Source organism: Eptesicus fuscus, chromosome 16 (genome assembly GCF_027574615.1).
Source record: "Eptesicus fuscus isolate TK198812 chromosome 16, DD_ASM_mEF_20220401, whole genome shotgun sequence".
Lineage (NCBI taxonomy): Eukaryota > Metazoa > Chordata > Mammalia > Chiroptera > Vespertilionidae > Eptesicus > Eptesicus fuscus.
In genome coordinates, this window is record NC_072488.1 from 12,270,700 (window position 1) to 12,289,100 (window position 18,401).

General features: G+C 42.4%; 1 protein-coding gene across 1 annotated transcript; it reads left to right on the forward strand.

Moving 5' to 3' along the window:
- Positions 1–6,370: 6,370 nt before the first annotated feature.
- MRPL33 (mitochondrial ribosomal protein L33) lies at positions 6,371–15,560 on the forward strand. Its single transcript, XM_008162286.3, has 4 exons — positions 6,371–6,429; positions 7,300–7,318; positions 9,062–9,168; positions 15,254–15,560. The coding sequence occupies exons 1-4, from the start codon at positions 6,408–6,410 to the stop codon at positions 15,301–15,303; spliced, it is 198 nt and encodes a 65-aa protein (XP_008160508.1). The 5' UTR covers positions 6,371–6,407; the 3' UTR covers positions 15,304–15,560.
- The last annotated feature ends 2,841 nt before the right edge of the window (positions 15,561–18,401 follow it).

Genomic DNA, 18,401 nt, shown 5'->3' on the forward strand with positions numbered 1-18,401 from the left:
CAGATGACAGAAGGGGCTCAGTTCATATTTGTCAAAGTGAGTGGGGAGCCTCCTTGTGTCAGGAGCTCCTGTTTGGGGTGAGTCTGGGGGATGATATAGTGAGATTCAGGAGCTCTGGCCCTCAAGGGACCTAGATGCCAGGGGCCGGCTGACCAATGATCTGAGGAGTGAGAGAAGCATAATAGGTGCTGTGAGAAGAATGTGTGGGGAGGAGGTGGGTGGGGTTGGGGGTGGAGGGTCAGCAGAGACTTCATCCAGAAAGGGACCCACGCTCAGCAGGGCCCAGTGGAGAGAGATGGGGCTGAAATAGGAGGCGGAGGCCAGATTGTGGAAGGCGATTGAATGCCAACCTGAGGATACCTACTGCACTCAGGTTGAACCTGGTTGGTGCCCCCTGGTTTTGCCAGCTTTCAGTCTTGCTCTCACAGGAAGTCTTTGCTGTCATACTAAGTTGTTCAGGCAGAGGACCCATGTTTGAAGCGGTCCCATCTGCCTGGAGGTGTCTGAGCTCGTGAAGGTGCCAGTTTTTTGCAGGGAGCCCAGCCTCCTGCAGTCTCCCTCCCTCTGCCCATGTGGGACAGGTCAGGGAGCCAGGATCAGGACTCTAGCAACCAGAACAGTCAGGTGGGATACAGATAGGATGATGGGCTGGACAGTGGTCATGGGGCCTCCCAGCACATCAGAGGAGAAGAACAGCCTCCAGATCCTTGGTTGGAATCCCAGTGCTGAGTTCTGGGAATCCAGTGTTGGCCAACACAACACAGGCCCTGTGTCTTAAGCCCTGCAAGAGTAGGCATTCAATAAATGTTGTCTTCCTCCATCTGCTTTCCTGGGCTGAGAATCCAGGTGAGATAGCTGTACCTTTCCCTCCCTTCAGCACCTCTCCCGCCCAAAAAGATGCCACCCCACCCTTTCAACTTGGGCTGTCGTCATTGTTCTGTACTTTAATAAGGTGTAAAGGGCTCATTATGTAAATTCAGGGGGGAAAAACCCTCCAAATTATGAATTACATCTGTATTAACAAACACTTTAATTAACACCTACCAACTGCCAACAACGTGTTAGGTGTAAGTAACAGGTGGATGTAGGTGGAAGTAATGAGACTAGAAAGCCACTACTTCATTTCTACTTCAAGAATTTCCAGAAACAGTTCAGCCCTAGCCACTTTGGCTCAGTGTATAGAGCGTCGGCCTGTGAAGCTTTAAAGGGTCCTGGGTTCGATTTTGGTCAAGGGCATGTACCTTGGTTGCAGGCTCCTCCCCCGCTAGGGCTCTCACATCAATGTTTCTCCGTCTTTCCCTCTCTCTTCCACTTTCCCTAAAAATCAATGCAAAGATATCCTCTGGTGAGGATTAACAACAACAAAAAAGAAACAGTTCATATGCTTATCTCTTCTTAAGAGCAAACTTCTAAATTCTACTGAACTCTGAAACTATCGACAATACACAAATATTTAACTTTGCCATTTCGATGTAAATATTTAGCAATAAATTAACATTTGTATGGTGCCTCTCATTTTAGTCTCATTCATTAATTCATTCATTTATTCAACAGATATTTAATAGATGTAACAAGCATTGTTCTAGGCACTAGAATACAGCAATGGGTGAGCAGGACAAGTTCTTGATCTTAAATAGTTTACATTCTGGTGAACAGAGACAGACAATAAGGAAATCAACAAGTACACAAGTAATATGAAATGGTGATAAGTGTTATAGAAAAACGTAAAGCAGGTGTGTGTGTGTGTGTGTGTGTGTGTGTGTGTATTAGGTGGCATTTGAGTGACAGGTTTTTCTGATGGCTTAGATTTAGGGTGTGAGAGAAAGAAGTGTCAAGTTGGCTCCCAGGTTTTTTACTTGAGCAACTGGAAAAGTGGAATTGCCATGTACTGATAGGAGGGAAGCCTGGCGGGTGCAAAGCAGGATTCGGAATTGGATTTTGGGCATGTGATGTCACATAGGTGGTTAAACACACCGATCTGGAGTTCAGAGGAAAGGTTGGAACTGGAGATATAAATTTAGAAGTTTTCAGCCTGTAGATTTTTTTTTTTAAAAACTAGGAATGTAGGTGTGACCATCAAGGGAATGAGTGTGGACAGAGAAGAGACCCAGGGCCTCTGAGACCTGGGTGCGCCTCTCCTGAGAGGTCTGTGAGGTGGAGAAAGAATCGTGGATGAGGTAGAAGGAGACCCAAGACAGTGGACACCTGGACACCACGTGAAGACAGAGTTTCAGGGAGGAGAGAGTGAGTGACCGTGTAAAATGACACTGATAGATGCTGAGTAAAAGGAGGCCCAAGAATTGACCATGGGTTTGGTATCGTGGAGGTCACTGGGGGCTTTACAAGAGTGGATTCTATGGAGGGTGGGGGAGGAGGCAAAAGTTTGATGACAGACTCTCAGAGAGAGATACTGACTTAGTCTGTGCAGGCTGCTAGAACAAAATACCATAATGGGGTGGCTCATAAACAGCAGGCACTTATTTTTCAAGGTTCTGGAGACTAGAAGTCAGAGTGCTAGCATGTTCCAAGGTTCTGGTAAAGCCCTCCCTGCAGACTGCAGATGCTGACTTTTTTGTAGTATCTTCACATGGTAGAGGGGGTGAGGGAGCTCTCTGGGGTGTCTTATAAGGGCACTAATCCCATTCATGAGGCCTCTGCTCTCATGACTTAATCACCTCCCAAAGGTCCCCCTTCCAAATGCCATCACATTGGGGATTAGGTTTCAGCACATGAATTTTGGGGGGACACAAACATTCAGTCTACGCAGATACTCCATAATCTTGGTCCTGAATTATTTCTGAAATGCTGTTTCCTGTCTCTGAGGCAGTCCAGGCCGTAAGTGGTTTTCTGCTCTAGCCTGTTCCTGCTGTTGCTGATAAAGTGCCTACAGGGCTATCTCCTGACTGGACCCGGCATTTTCAGGCTCAGAAATATTGGGAAGTATGGCAGAAAGCTCTAGGGCCTTGGGGGGTGGGGTTTGAAACTTCAAACTAGAATAAAGGCAATGGGGCTGGAGAAGAATGTGGCCATTCCTTAGTTCAGAGCTTCTGTGACCTGCGGAGTCCAAGGCTCTGAGAACATTCTCAACACATGAAGCTTTATTTTACACAGTGAGCTCCTGATACAGGTTGCATTGGTTGCATTTGAATGACGATTCCATAATTTAAAATAAAGCTTAAAATCCACTAAAGTCTAATCCAGTGGCTGTGCATTAGATTATGGCTTCTAGGTATCATCTACAGAAAGGAAGCAGAGTTCAGGGAGAAATGACTGATTTCAGGTCTGGGCCAGGGAAAGTACAAGGTTGACCTGATATAGCTGGTGACAGGACGCAGGAGAGGGAGTGTGTTCAAGAACATTGGACCAGCTGGAAGGGGCTCCCAATGGCAATAGCAGCTTGGAGAAGTGGCTGATTTGGGAAAATCTGACTGTCAAAAATATTAATAAACATGGTTGGTTACAAAAACAATGAATAAAAATCCATTATAGTGATACTAAAGTAATGAAATCACAGAAAGGGGAAATACTTCTTTGTTCCCATTGGAAGTGACTCTTACAGAAGTGACTCTTCTTACTTGAATATTAATTAAAGAGAAAAAAGATAACACATATCCTGCCTTTTTAGGAGGAACAATGATTCAGTCTCAATTGATAGGAAGCTCTTCGTTATAGAAGAAAAGTAGCTAATAAGTGAAGGAGTGATATAAGTTAGAAAATAGCTATTGTGTACCCCAAATGTAATTACTGAGTCAAAAAAAAATAAAGATCAATGGATGCTAACATCATGAGGAAAGGTTGTTGGGGAACAGGATATTTTCATATGCCAAAATATTACCCCACATAAAACTGCAAAGAGAGAAAAAAATATCTACTTTTACAATGCAGAGATCTAGAGATCATTCAAGTTAGCACTAGCAACTGACATTCCGGACCTTCTAATATACTGCAACATGAAGTTGAGAGCATCACCTATGACATCCTCTTGTCAAAAATGTTTTAAGTGGAATCTACTCAAGAATTTAGATTTGCCTTCTAATTTACAGGAAATACAGAGAATAGAAGAACAAATAAAATGACACCATAAAAAAAAACAATCAGACAAGTCTATGAGAATCTAGCCCAGTCTCTTTAAAAATTCAGTGTCATTCAACCAAAAGACATGTATGCATGCATATAAGCATAACCAATGGACAGAAACAGCAGGGGGGTGAGGGCATGTATGAGAGTGGGGTGGAGGGGCAATGGGAAGATATGGACACATATGTAATACCTTAATAAAAAAATTCAGTGTCATTAAAAAAATAAGTGAGGGGTTTTATTTTAGATTGGAAAGAGAATAAAGATCTATAACAACTAAAGGTAGTTATTGAACCTTGATTGGATACTGCTTCTGTTGAAACCAGGTATAAAAGGCAATTTGAATATGATGTAGGTGTTATGAAACTATTATTAATTTTTAAGGAATGAAAATAGTACATATTGTAGTTATAATCTTATTTTTGAGAGATACATAAATAATTAAGGATACTTAATATCTAGGGTTGAAAGGTTGTTATGTCTGCAATTTATTTTCACACAGCTTAGGAAGAACACTATATATACTTAATGTTTATATAAAACATTATAAATATTTTATATATATTTAATTCAATATACACAGACACATACTATTAACATTTGTTAAAGTAGGCATATGGTTTGTTTACTATACTATGCTGTCAACTTATTGATATATTTAAAATGCATCTTTATAGAAAATCATGGTGGGGGCGCTTATTTTATGGGCTCTCAGCCTCACCCCTGGCATCTGGGTCTCTTAACAGACCACAGATAAGTGATGCACCCTCAGGGATGAGACCTACTGGTCCAGTGCCCACACTGAGCATGAAACTGAGGTCTAAAGAGTTGAAATGACTTTCCAAGGAGCAGAACGAAGATTAGAATTCATGTTCCTAGGGTTCCAGTCCTGGGTTCTTTTCTTATAAATCCTCTAAAGAAGTTTCCTAGGTAAGAACCCTTACTCTTTTGAACACCTGAAGCTTTCGTTTGTCAGCAGCTGAACTGCACAAGGTAAGAAAGGATTTGGGCACCTACAGAGTGCTCAGTTGTTGGATTCAGGTTATGGGAAGGTGAGGATCAAAAATTATTAGAGGGGAGCCCAGCCCGTGTGGCTCAGCAGTTGAGCGTTGACCTATGAACCAGGAAGACACGGTTGGATTCCTAGTTAGGGCACATGCCCAGGTTGGGGGCTTGATCCCCAGTAGGGGGCATGCAAGAGGCAGCTGATCAATGAGTCTCATCATTGATGTTTCTATCTCTCCCTCTCTGAAATCAATTAAAAAATAGTTAAAAAAATTATTAGACGGAAAAATAAACATTAGAGGTATTAAGAGCAAGGGCAGTCCTAATTTTAAAAGTTGAGTTGAATTGTAGTATTGGAGAACTAATACATGAGAATGAATCTTATTTCATGTGGTTGTAAGATTTAAATTAGTGATAAAATGACAGATTAGAAAAAAAACCCCCATAAGTCCTGATTATTTGTTGGGAAATGAGGTTATTGATGAAGTCCATGGTGTTAAAGAAGCCCAGGTTCCTTGCAGAGACATGAAGATTCAAAGATTCTTCAAGTCTTTTGGTCCCAAAGTCTAGTGGGAAAGGCATGAGTCTTTGCAGTTAGAATTCTGACTCTGCAGGGCAAGACCTGGGGGGCAGGGAGTGTGTGTGGTGGGGCAGATGCTCTGACCTGGGTCTGCCTGAGTCTTCACGCCCAAGTTTCCTCCGTTTTCTTATCTATAAAATGCACTCAGTCATTGCTACCCTGCAAAAAAATAAGAAAAAAGAAAGAAAAAAAAAAAGAGTTCTGACTCTGCCACTTACTAGTTTTGTGACTCTAAGCAAGTTATGTGCGAGCTCCCAACCTCAGTGATCATTCCCAGCGCTGTGCTAGGTGCTTAGATACAGCAGAGTCCTGCCCGCCTGGAAACTGTGGACCCTGAGAAAGAAGATACCTAGCAGGAAGGTATCTGGACTCAAATAAAACACACACACACATAACCATGTCTACACAGGGGCCTCTCAAGCCAACTGTACTTCAGGGAGAAGCCTGCATGGAAAGCACCTAACTCTGACCTAGGAGTGAACCACGGCCTGGGGTGCCAACCCTGAACGCTTGCTAACAAAGCAACTCAGCAAAAGGAAGGGGACTCCAACACCCCTCACCACACACACAAAACACCTGGCAAGTAAAGAGCACAGGTGGGAAGCAGGTCCGACTCCAGGTTTACACCGGAGGGGCGTGGCTGCGGGCCACTTCAGACCGCCTCTTCCGGAACAGGCCTGTGCCCCGGAAGTAGTTTGTTGAGTGACCTTGGGCCGCTGGAGGAAGCGCTGGAGGTGCTGTCACCATGTTTCTGTCGGCTGTCTCCTGTAAGTGAGGCTGGAGAACGCGGCGGCGGCCAGGCCTGCGGTGAGGGCGGGGGCAACGACAGGCAGGCCCCGACTGGCAGGGCCCAGGGAGAGCGGACGGGCGCGCCGGCGGGCGGCTGTGGCTGTGGCTGCGGCCTCCCAGGCCTTGAGGACTACAGCGCCCGGCATGCCCCGCGCGTGTCACTGCGGGCGAGCAGGTCTGGGCGATCTGCGGGGCACCTCGGGGTCTGGTTGTGGTTCGTTAGGACAGCAGGAGTGGGGACCTTTCCCGCCCTCGGTCAGGGGTGTGTCAGCAGAACCACGGTTTGTTCGGACTGGGAAAAACCTCCGAACTTCCAGTCCATTCGTTTGGAACCCTAAAGAGAAGGAAACAGCGTCCGAGAGGGGCAGTGAGAAAAGTGCTGACTCCCAAGGTCGTACAGCTGGGCAGTGAGAGAAGTGCTGACTCCCAAGACAGTGCTCTTCCCTGCACCAGGCTGACTGCCCAGTTAGGTTATTCTCCTCCTCCCCCAGGTTAACGTGTCAAACAAGATCCTTGTTCCAGTGCAAACATTTGCACCTTAGAAAGGGAATAAAGGGAGCAGATGTCACTAGAAAGATTTGAAAGGTAGTCCAGGTAGTCCAACTGAAAAGGGAGTGTGCAGAGCATTACGTCCAGAACTGTGTTGGTCTGGATCTTTTTACCTTGTGTTACAAAACCCTAACAAGACCCCTAGTAGCTAGGCAGTAGTTACCTGAGTGACAGCCCATGGCGTACTTTGTGACGTAAATATTTTTGGTTATTACTGACGTTTATATGAACTTTGCTTAAGAAAGATAATAAATGGATGTTTTTTCTTTTCTCTTCCATCCTGTCCTTGCTACAAAAAGTTGCCAAGAGCAAATCAAAGTAAGTAAAAGTTTTTTTTTTTTTAACTTGTTCATGTTACATTCCTTAGTCCAGCTGCTGCCAATACATCCTTAATGGTAACCAGCATTTGGCCTCCCATTTTCTAAAAGTTGGTTTGAGGACTACGTACATGGTGAATTATTTTGGCCCTGTGAACTCTTTCAAAAAATATTTTTCCTTTTGCCCAATTGACCTACTTAAGTGAGCATTCAAATAATTTACTTACAGGGGCTCTTGCTGTCTTGTTCCTAAGAAGCCATCAGTGTGCCCAGCTCTGTTTAGACTACCATCGTATTTTTGTTTCCTCAAATTGAGGACCGATGGCTGTTTGGAGCCCACTACAGGAGTCTAGCAGAACAGTCTGTGATCTGATTAAACTATAAAGCCTATTTTAATGAGTTTTATAATCCTTTGCATTCACGGTAGAAGCATTTCAAAAATAGCAAAGATTAAAGAATTCATGATGTACCAGAGAGACTATAAATACCAAACTGTTATCTTAAAATAAATTTTATAGACAGTAACTGAAGATTTGTTGTGTGTTAAAAATAGGAAAATTCTAACGCAGCCTTTGCTTACAACCCAAGACATGTCACAAATCCTCAAGACTAGGTTTTTGTTCTGTTTTTTTTTTTTTAATTAAAGTTAAATATGTATATTGGTGTTCCCTCCACTCCAGTATCTTTTATTGATTCATATAGCTTTTCCCAGAATCCTGTTATTTATGTGGGAATTTCCCACCTCCAGGTTCTGTAGGAATCTCTCATGCCTTCAGTTTCTTTAGAGGTACTCCCTGCCTCTCATGTTCTTTGTATTCTTCTTATGACATTTGTCATATATGTTTTGCCTTACAGACCTTCTGTACACACTCACCTTGCATACTATACTGTTAGTTTCTCGAGGGTGCTGATGCAGCCTTAATAGAGTTTTGCATTTCCCATAGTGCTTTCCACAGAGTAAGCACGTAATAGCTTTTTGTTAAATTTTTTTGAGCGAATGGCTTAATATTATCTCTCTTAATCAACAAATACTGTATGCCTCTTATGTATGAGGCACTGAACTTAACATGGAAAGGGATGCAAAGATGTATAATGTATCTTAGGTGCTTCCTATTCTTTTTGGAATTAGATGAGAAATAAAACAGCATGCTTTACGTAGGGAGACAAGACATAGGAAAAAGTAACAAACAGTACAACGTATTAAAAGGTCCCAAAACATGAACTTTATGCTTTGGAGGACTATAACTTAAATGAAATATATGAAGAGGGAAAAGGTGTTAGATGTTAGCAATAGAAAAGTTCTAATCCCTTAATTTTGTCCCTTCCTGATTTTACTCTTATTGCTCATCCCTGGTAGATGGTAGATGGGGGTCTTATGAGACAGCTATTTTTATGATTTCCAGACCGGCCACCTAGGGTTACCAGTACATTTGTGTGTGTTTTTCCCCTCCTGACCTCTGCTCCTTCTAAGAGGTGGGCGTCTGAGAGTATTCCTACAATGTGGTTATTGCTTTGGTTAGGTCATTACCAAGGCATTCTGTAATAAAACAAACTTTGGGAATCAAAACCACTGAAATTGTGACTTACAGAACACATAGTCTAAACCTTTAGAACTAAACCTTCTGAGGGCCAAGGGATATCCCACAACTAACACTACGGGATAGGGTTCTCAAAATGTGCCATCTCCTTGTGACTGATTTTAATCCATTTCTTCAGCTTCTAACAGCTTACTTTTAAATCTTAGGAACATTCTAGTGAGAATGGTAAGCCAAGCTGGGACAGGTTTCTCCTTCAACACCAAGAGAAGCCGCCTAGGGGAGAAACTGACTCTACTGCATTATGATCCATTTGGTAAGATTCAGAAAAGTTACTCCACAATAAAGTCAAATGCTTTCAAGGCCTGTTGCTCTTTTCAGACCGATGCTGACCAGTGGCAGGTTTTTGGCCCTCTTGACATTAGCATTTATTCAGCCAGTGTGCATTGAATGTTTACTGTGGTGCCAGTCACTATCCCAGCTGCCAGGATGTGCTGCAACACACGACAGGCTCAGTCCCTGCACTTTTGGCGCTTGGTCTGATTTGGAACGGAGAGAAAGAAAAAAAAAAAAAGCAAACTATGCTAAGTGCTATGAGAAACAAGCAGGATGTTGAGATACAAGATAAAGTTGTGGAGAGGTGGATCTCAACTTTAGCTAGGATAGATCAGGGTCAGTCTCGCTTGTAGGAGATAGTTATCCAAAGATCTGAGGTGAGAAACCAGCCATGTAAAGAGAGTAGTGGTATTGCCCTGGAAACAAAGATTTGAATATCTTGAGAAGGAGAGGGAAGGATCTCCTGGGAACATCTGCAAGGAAGTAGGTCCAGGTTTTAGTTCACGAAGTATGGTTTTTATATATTTAATGCAGGAGGGCAGGACATTTCATTTTCTATTTTATACCATCTGCTAAAAGAACATAATAAACGGTACCTTTAAATGGTCTCATTATATATAAGTATTTGTCCCAAGGCCTGATTGCCTGCTCACAAACAAGAGTCAGCTCCTGACTGCTGTTGATGGAAGCTTGTCCCGTTTTTGCATTTCATGAGCAGATTTATGCAAAATCAACTAGCAAACAAATTCCTTATTTGAAAACTTAGCGCCATTCATTTCATTTTTCTGCCCTTGCTTTTAAAGCGCCCCTTTATGATTGCTTCTGTACTGGGCTTCTGGGTTGGTGAACACGTGGAGATTCTGGGAGAGTAACAAGCTCTGAGACCTGTGGAAGCTCTATGCCCCGTCCCCATTCCTGGTGTCATTTCCATCTGGCTATTCCCGAGTTACTCTCTCTAGGTAGATAGTGTCAGAATTGAGTTGAATTGTAGGAGAAAGTTAACTGAAGACATCCAGTTGGTGATCAGAATTGGAATTGGTACCAGAATCTCATTTCCCAAAATTAATCAATAATGAAAGACAGACACTTAACCTCCTAATCAGCTTTTTCATTAAGAACAAGAACTCAAACTCTTGCTTCTAATCAAGATGGAGTTATAGGGAACGAATTTACTTTATTGCCTGAAACAACTAAGAAAAGGACAATATAGGTCACTGAAGACAGTGGTCTCTGGGAGAAAGGAAACAGACTAGTGCTTGTGAATACCTAGACAGAATGGAAAGTTGTATATTCTTTGCTTACCTACACAAGTCTTCATGTCTTCAGATGCTATGAATCCATCATAACACAAGCACCTGTACTCTCCAGGCAATCTGAATACTCTTTTGTAGTTGAGGAATTAGAATCAAGGACACACAGCTAAAACATGGGACAAAACAAAGGTTTGAAATCAGGACCATCTGACTCCAAAGGCCGAGCCTGAACCACCTTCTGTAGCACTTGTTCTTGAGAGAGTTTGCAGGAGGCTAAAACCTACTTACCGCCGCCTGACCTCTGGTCAGGCATTAGTGCGAATGCTGGCTGACAGCTACATTCATAGCTGCCTGAGTTAAGAAGGTCTTACAACCACTGTTCCTTGTGCTGCATTCATCAGTGTCTAAGAAAAATAAAAATAAGGGCTGGACCAATGTGAGGAGGCATTTAAAAAAGGTTCTAAGAAGAAGTTGTCACCTTAAAATTGTGTGAGTTCCATTCTTTAACGGAAATAAAATTCCCTGCTATTTTTATGGTGTTAAAATTTCTGGTCATTCTTTATTATAGTAAAAAGGGAACTAGGTTTGTACCTGATGATTAGGAGTCTGAATTTCAGGATGATACCTTATATAGTGGAAAATTACTAGGATGAGAAACTATGTGTCTTAGTCCGTTTGGGTTGCTATTACAAAATACCTCAGACTGAGTGGCTGATAAACAACAGAAATTTATTTCTCAGAGTTCTGGGGCTTGGGAAGTCCAAGATCAAGGTGACAGCGTGGTCGTTTGTGGTGAGGGCCCTCTCGGTTCATAGCCTCTGCCCTCTGGCTGTGTCCTCACCTGGTGGGAGGGCAAGCAGGGTCAGTGGGGTTTCTGTTCTAAGAACATTACTCCCATCCATGAAGGCTCTACCCTCGTGACCAAAGCCCCTCCCCAAAGCCCCATCTCCTAATACCATCATTTTTTTGGAGTGAGGATTTCAAACTGTGAATTCAGGGTGGTTGGGATGCAAATATTCAGACCATACATAGCAATATGATTTTGGATTGTGTGGTGTTTTTCTCCTCCTGATTTCTTTGTATCCGTTGATGTAAACTCAAAGTGATGAGCTTTACAATAAAGTAGAGGCATGCCTCAGAGATCTTCCAGGTTCAGTTCAAGACCACTGCAATATTGCAATAAAATCAGTCATGCGGACTTTTTGGTTTCCCAGTACATATAAAAGTCATGTTTATACTGACTAGTAGGTATACAATAGCATTATGTCTAAAAAACATTGTCCATATCTTAATTTAAAATATTTTGTTGCTAAATAATGCTAACCACCATCTGAGCATTCAGCGAGTTATAATCTTTTTGCTGGTGGGTGGTCTTGCCTTCAATTTGTAAAAAACGCAATCATCTACAAAATGCAGTAAAGGAAGCGCTATTAAATGAGGCATGCCTATGTTCTCGCATTTTAGCTCCTGTAGAGTTTTTTGGGAACTTGTACAACATTAATAAATGTTTTATAAGTACCGCGCGCTAACCGATTGCGCCACTGGAGCTCCCACATTAATAAATGTTGAATAACCTCTGTACTATTTTAAGTATGAAAATGTATTGGAATTTTCATCTTTAGTGTGGAGGTACGGCTGGCTCTCTGTATCTTATGGGTTCCGCATCTGTGGATTCAACCAATGCAGAGAAAATATTCGGGGCGGGGCGGGGGGAGTTATGTGTTGATGTGTATCGTGTAGTTATGTCTGTACTGAACATGTACAGACTTTTATTTTCCTCCCATTTCCTAAACAGTACAATATAACAGCTAATTGGATAGCATTTACATAGTATTAAATATTATTAGTAATCTAGAGATGATTTAAAGTATAAGGGAGGATGTATGTAGGTATATGCAAGTACTACCCTATTTTATATGAGGGACATGAGCATCCATGGATTTTGGTATTCGTGGCGGGGAGGGGGGGGCGAGGAGGATGTTCCTAGAACCATTAGATATCAAGGGGACTCTGTGTTAGGAACTTATTTGTTAGATTGGTTTTAAGTTTTGAGATTGGGGAAGGATACACCCATGGACAGTTCTGACCTTAGTTAAAGTGGAGAAAAGATTCATAATATAAATTTTAAACAGACGATTAGGATTTTTCTGGTAAGGAGGGGTACCAGCCGTGGCAGCACCACTTTGTCTTTTCAGGAGAGAATGTTCTGGGACATCAGGCTGCTTGGCTCTCTGCCCGCCTACTTGCTGACGCCCTGCAGGCTTGCGTGCTCTTTGCCTTGGGGCCTGCCCATGGCTTAGGGTACCAAATAGCTGGGCAGCTCTCCCAGCATATTCTAATAAATGGTTAGTTTAAGGGTAATGTTTTGTGAGTCTGCTTTATGAAGAAAATCAGCTAAGGAAACAGGAACACTCTCAATTGTTTAAGCGTTTCATAGTCTACTCTATGGCTAGAAGCAGCCTCTGTCCTTCTAAACTCCTTTTCCTCACATAAAACTAGATGCGAATTTCTGAGGAGGAAGGATTAAAGGCTGAGGCATAAGCTTATTAAATGTTGTTAAATATATGAAGGTTTATCATGAAAATGAAAACTTGCCAGTTTTAATCCCTTGGATGACTAAACAAGACAATGTAGACTTTAATTGAAGCAGAATGGGTTTAGGTTCAATGTAGGTTAAGAACTTGACAGATTCATTTTTCTATGTAGTAAGCAGAGAGCATTTTGACAAAATTTATGTTTATGATTGTGGATAGCAGTGCTCAGCTAGCACACGTTGAGTGTTCACTGTGTATCTGGCAGCAGCCTTGTGAGGGAGTTGGAGTTATCTCTCTCATGGGAAGATAGAGTATTTTGAGAAATTTGCCCAGGGACTCAGAGCAGAGAAAGATGGAGCCCACATGCGAACCCAACCTTTTTGATTCCAGGCCTCCTATTCTTTCTATTACATGGAGCCAAATTAATCTTCCTGATTTTTCTTCTTTCTTAATCAGGACCATCCCCTGTGGTCAGTCTAGCATTTAAGGCCATGAAGCCCCACTGTCATTCCTACCTCTTACTGCTATTCCTCCACACCAGATGCCCAAGGACTCTTTTTCTTCTTTTTTTTTAAAAAAAATATGTTTTTATTGATTTTAGAGAGAGAGGAAGGGAGAGTGAGAGAGAGATAGAAACATCGATAAGAGGGAAACATTGATCGGCTGCCCCCTGCATGCCCCCTATGGGGGATTGAGCCCGAAACTTGGGTATGTGCCCTGAATGGGAATCAGGCCAGTGACCTCTTGGTTCATGGGTCGACGCTCAACCACTGAGCCAAACCACAGGGCTAAGGACTCTTCTTACACTTTTGTAAACTCCGCATTGCCTAACACAGTTCTGTGGACGTTAGTATTTATTCTTTGAATTAAGGGAATGAATCAAAACATTTTTATAAATAAAGCCTTGCTTTGCTAATCTTTGTCAGTTACTCCTGTTCACACTTACGTAATCTCCTGATTGGTTATCAGTAAGACAGGTTCCTTCTTTTATCTATCTTTTTAGCTGTATGTAGAAAAACATGGGGAAATATTTCTTGCAATGAATAATATTGTCTGATAGGAAACTTTTGTTTTTTTTTTCTACCTTTTTATGTTTTGTAGTCTTCCTTGGATTCTGAAGGAGCATCAGTCCTACTTATATTTAATATTAGATGATTTGAAATATATGAAAAATATCCCTATGTAATATGTACATTTTATTTTTATTAATATTATAGATAAAATTCTATTGACTGGATAATGGTTCTTAATCCAGCTGCTCATTAGAATCATGAGGGTTTAAAAATGTAGACTTTCAGTCCTAGCCTAGATCTGAGGAACCAGAATGAGGGCAGGGATTTATTTCAGTAAGCTCCCTAGCTAACCCTTCATCATAGACAGTTTGGGCATCTCCTTTATAGAGTGTCCGTGTTGATTATAGAAGAGAAGAAGCAACAACAACAAAAAAAGCTAAAACCTCTTTGTATGGTAGGGACAAGTGAATTGTTATATCATAGTTGTTTGAGTTCCTGGGTGTATTTTTTGTTTTTTGGTGTGTGTGTGTGTGTGTGTGTGTGTGTGTGTGTGTGTATGTATGAGAGTGGTGGGGGGGTGGTTTGGGGAAGATGAGAGAGAAAGAGATCTATAGAAGATAAACAGATAGATGAAGTTAATGGAGGACTATAGAGCATTATAGGAACTATGAAAACCTTATTGCCTAGCATCGAGTCTCCAATCTTTCATCCGAGCGTTAGCACTTTTGTTTTGGTTTATTTCAGAGAACTGCACTCTCCTATATTTATAATAATGAGATTGTGGTTATAATGTTAATTTTGTTACCAAATTAGAAAGTCCATATTTGGGGTATGAAAGCATCTCTGGAAAGTATGAGCTTAATGTGGATGTTACTGCTCTTCTGTCTGCTCAGTTCTCAGTGCCCTTTTTCTGGAGTCCAGCTCCAGTCTGTCCTTGCTTACCCCCTACAAGAGTGGATATTAACTGGGTGATGACATCGAGTGTTTTCCATCTTTTGCCCATAATTTTCTTTTTTAATTTGAATATTTCACATTGATTGACGTATGACCTGGGGTACCAACGATGCCACTGGTTGGCTGGCCCTTTCCTTTTTTCCATTTTCTCTGGCCTCTGGGATCAAGGAGCTGAGCTTGCAAGTCAACTCCATCCCCATGTCAAAGGAAAGTAAGGCAAAAGAGAGGGCTCATGGTCTGATACGTATTTTTATTAGAAAATGGTAATGATACTCAGTTTTCTGTCATAATCCTTTTTTCTCCTTCTGTAGTGAGAGCAAAAGTCCTCTTTGTGGAACATAAAAAAATACGCTCCATCTGAACAATGGATTGAAAATGCATTTGATTTATAAATGAGAAGACTGAGGGCGGGGTACTGATTCAGAAATTCTGCAGCATGTAATAAAAGAAGAGGAAATGACACGGCATCTCTGCCTCCTGTGATTTGAAGGCCATTGTGAAGAAAACAATACAGTGAAAGAAAGTTCTTCATATTAGGACATATATCATTGCATCACATTTCTTTATCTTTCTGGATATTTTTATAGCCCGTAATAAAATATATTAAAATAGCCTGTACTATTGTCTCTTAGTGATGTTTTTCCCCACTATTTGAAATTAAAAACACAACTTCATTACTAAAAAATAACCATTGTTTCATGTGTTGAAAGAACATTTTCCACAGTGAGACTTGTGCAAGAGTTTCCAGGCTGTTCCTCCTTGATCTTCATAGAAAAGGCAGTCACACTCTAGAGTGGTCTTTAAAAAACTCCCATGCAGTAACAGAGATGGCAAAGGTGAGCAGGAATGATAAGAAGGGAGCCAGCCTCAGCTTTCTAACACAAAGGAAAACATGAGAACTATTTTTGATTTGTGCTTATACAAGTACTAGAAGCCCGGTGCACGAAATTTGTGCATGGAGGGGGGTTGTCCCTCAGCCCAGCCTGTACCCTCTCCAATCTGGGACCCCTGAGGGATGTCCGACTGCCCGTTTATGGGATCGGGCCTAAATGGGCAGTCAGACATCCCTCTCACAATCCAGGACTGCTGGCTCCCAACTGCTTGCCTGCCTGCCTTCCTGATTGCCCCTAACCGCTTCTGCCTGCCAGCCTGATCACCCCCTAACCACTCCGCTGCCAGCCTGATTGATGCTTAACTGCTCCCCTGCCAGCCTGTTTGCCCCCAACTTCCCTCCTCTACTGGCCTGGTCACCTCTAACTGCCCTCTCCTGCAGGGTTGATCACCTCCAACTGCCCTCCCTTGCAAGCTTGGTCCCTCTCAACTGCCCTCCCTTGCAGGCCTGGTCCCTCTCAACTGCCCTCCCTTGCAGGCCGGGTGCCTCCCAACTGCCCTCTCCTGCTGGCCATCTTGTGGTGGCCATCTTGTGTCCACATGGGGGCAGGATCTTTGACCACATGGGGGCAGACATATTGTGTGTTGCAGTGATGGTCAATCTGCATATTACTCTTTTATTAGATAGGTTAGAGGCCTGGTGCAGGGATGGGGGCCAGCTGGTTTGCCCTGAAGGGTGTCCCAGATCAGGGTGGGGGTTCCCTTGGGGTGTGGGGCGGCCTGAGCGAGGGGCCTGTGGTGGTTTGCAGGCTGGCCACGCCCCCTGGCAACCCAAGCAGAGGCCCTGGTATCTGGGATTTATTTTCCTTCTACAATTGAAACTTTGTAGCCTGGAGCGGAGCCAAGCCTGCTGCTCCCTCTGGGCAGCAGCCATTTCTGTGGCAGTTAATTCACCTTCTATAATTGAAACCTTGTAGCCTTAAGCAGAGGGTGGGCCCGGCCAGGGTGTGCGGAAAGCTTTGCTTCCCCTGTTGCCGCCAGCAATCCTGGCTTGCTCTCTCAAGCTCCATTCTGCCGCCATTTCTGTTTGAATTTGTCTACCTTCTATAATTGAAACTTTGTAGCTTGAGTGGAGGCTTAGGCCTGCAATGGCTCACAGAAAGCTTGGCTTGCTCTGTTACCTGGGAAACCTTGCTCTCTGTGGCTGTAGCCATCTTGGTTGGGTTAATTTGCATACTTGCTCTGATTGACTTGTGGGCATGGCTTGTGGGTGTGTCGATGGTATGGTCAATTTGCATATTACCTTTTTTATTAGGTAGGATACTTAGGGAAAATACTGTTGGTCCGTATTCTCAAACTCAGGTTAGGAATGCAGTATCCATGATTTTCTAGCACAGCTTTGGACTCCTTTATTACATATATATATATATATATATATATATATATATATATATATATATATATGAGGTTCTATGTTATTTCTGTAAGCTAGAATGAAGGCTGTGGGGGCCTGGTGTTAACGCACAGCTAACCAGCTTGGAAATTCCACTGACAATCCCTAATGTTCACATAAAGACTCCTGCTCTGCCCAGATCTATGTACTTTCTCACTCAAGCTATTGTTTCCCACAGATTTTCAAAATTGCCCAGTTTTCTTTTTTACTTGTCGAATTTCTGGCTGAAGGTAAGGATTAGCTCCTTTTCTGAGCTCTACTGGTTCATATCCTACCCCATTTAAAGCATTTATGTGGGAGAATAAGAGTGCCCTCTATGACTACCAGCATTAAGGAACCAGTACTGTTTCAAAATAACAGGTGTTCCCTCCCAGGGCCCAATCTGTGTCTCTGAAGAAATGCAAGAGAAGCTCTCTGGAAATGGAATTAGATGCAGATACTTGCTGAGTCTTAGAGGCTTGTGGCATGATAGTTCTTTTATGGCATCTTTTGTTAAAGCTCTGGTTCAGAGCCATAATAGGTGTGATCTTGGCTATTTTTAGATTGGAACTGTACGTAATGGTGTTGGGTTACAAGAAAAATCTTTCACCTGATCTTACTTGCTAAGCCCAACGTAAAGGGTCTTTGACATGCATGAATTGCATTTTTAAAAACAAAACAAAAACCTAAATACTGGCTTAACCAGTGACTTGTCTATTCAGCACATGGGCTGAATGTGGTCCACAGGTGGTGTTTACATAAAAAAAAAAAAAAAAAGAATGAGTTGCTGACACGTAAACATTCAAAGATTTCAATAAACATCCAAAACTTCTGGCTTCTCTTGCGAAACCAGAAGCTTTGACAATGCTAAAGCCAAAGCTGAGTATCAGCTGCACCTCTTAGGAACTGCCTGAGTGGTCCAATCCATAAACCCCCATTCCCTTGTTTAACATTTTCTGCTCTGACTAGACCCTTGTCCACAACCTCTGCTAGTGTTCCTGATCTGTTGCCAGTAGAGTTTGCCAGTTCTCGAGTAGTAGTAGTGTTTGTACAGGTCCTGGTCATGCATGGAGTCCTTACTTCTGGTGAGCTCTTGCATGAAAAGCAAGGAAATTAATGATTGTAAAGAAATAAGTGAAAGCTTGAGGATGACTTAGTAAATGAAAATATTTGCAAAGAAAGGAAAAGAGGACGTT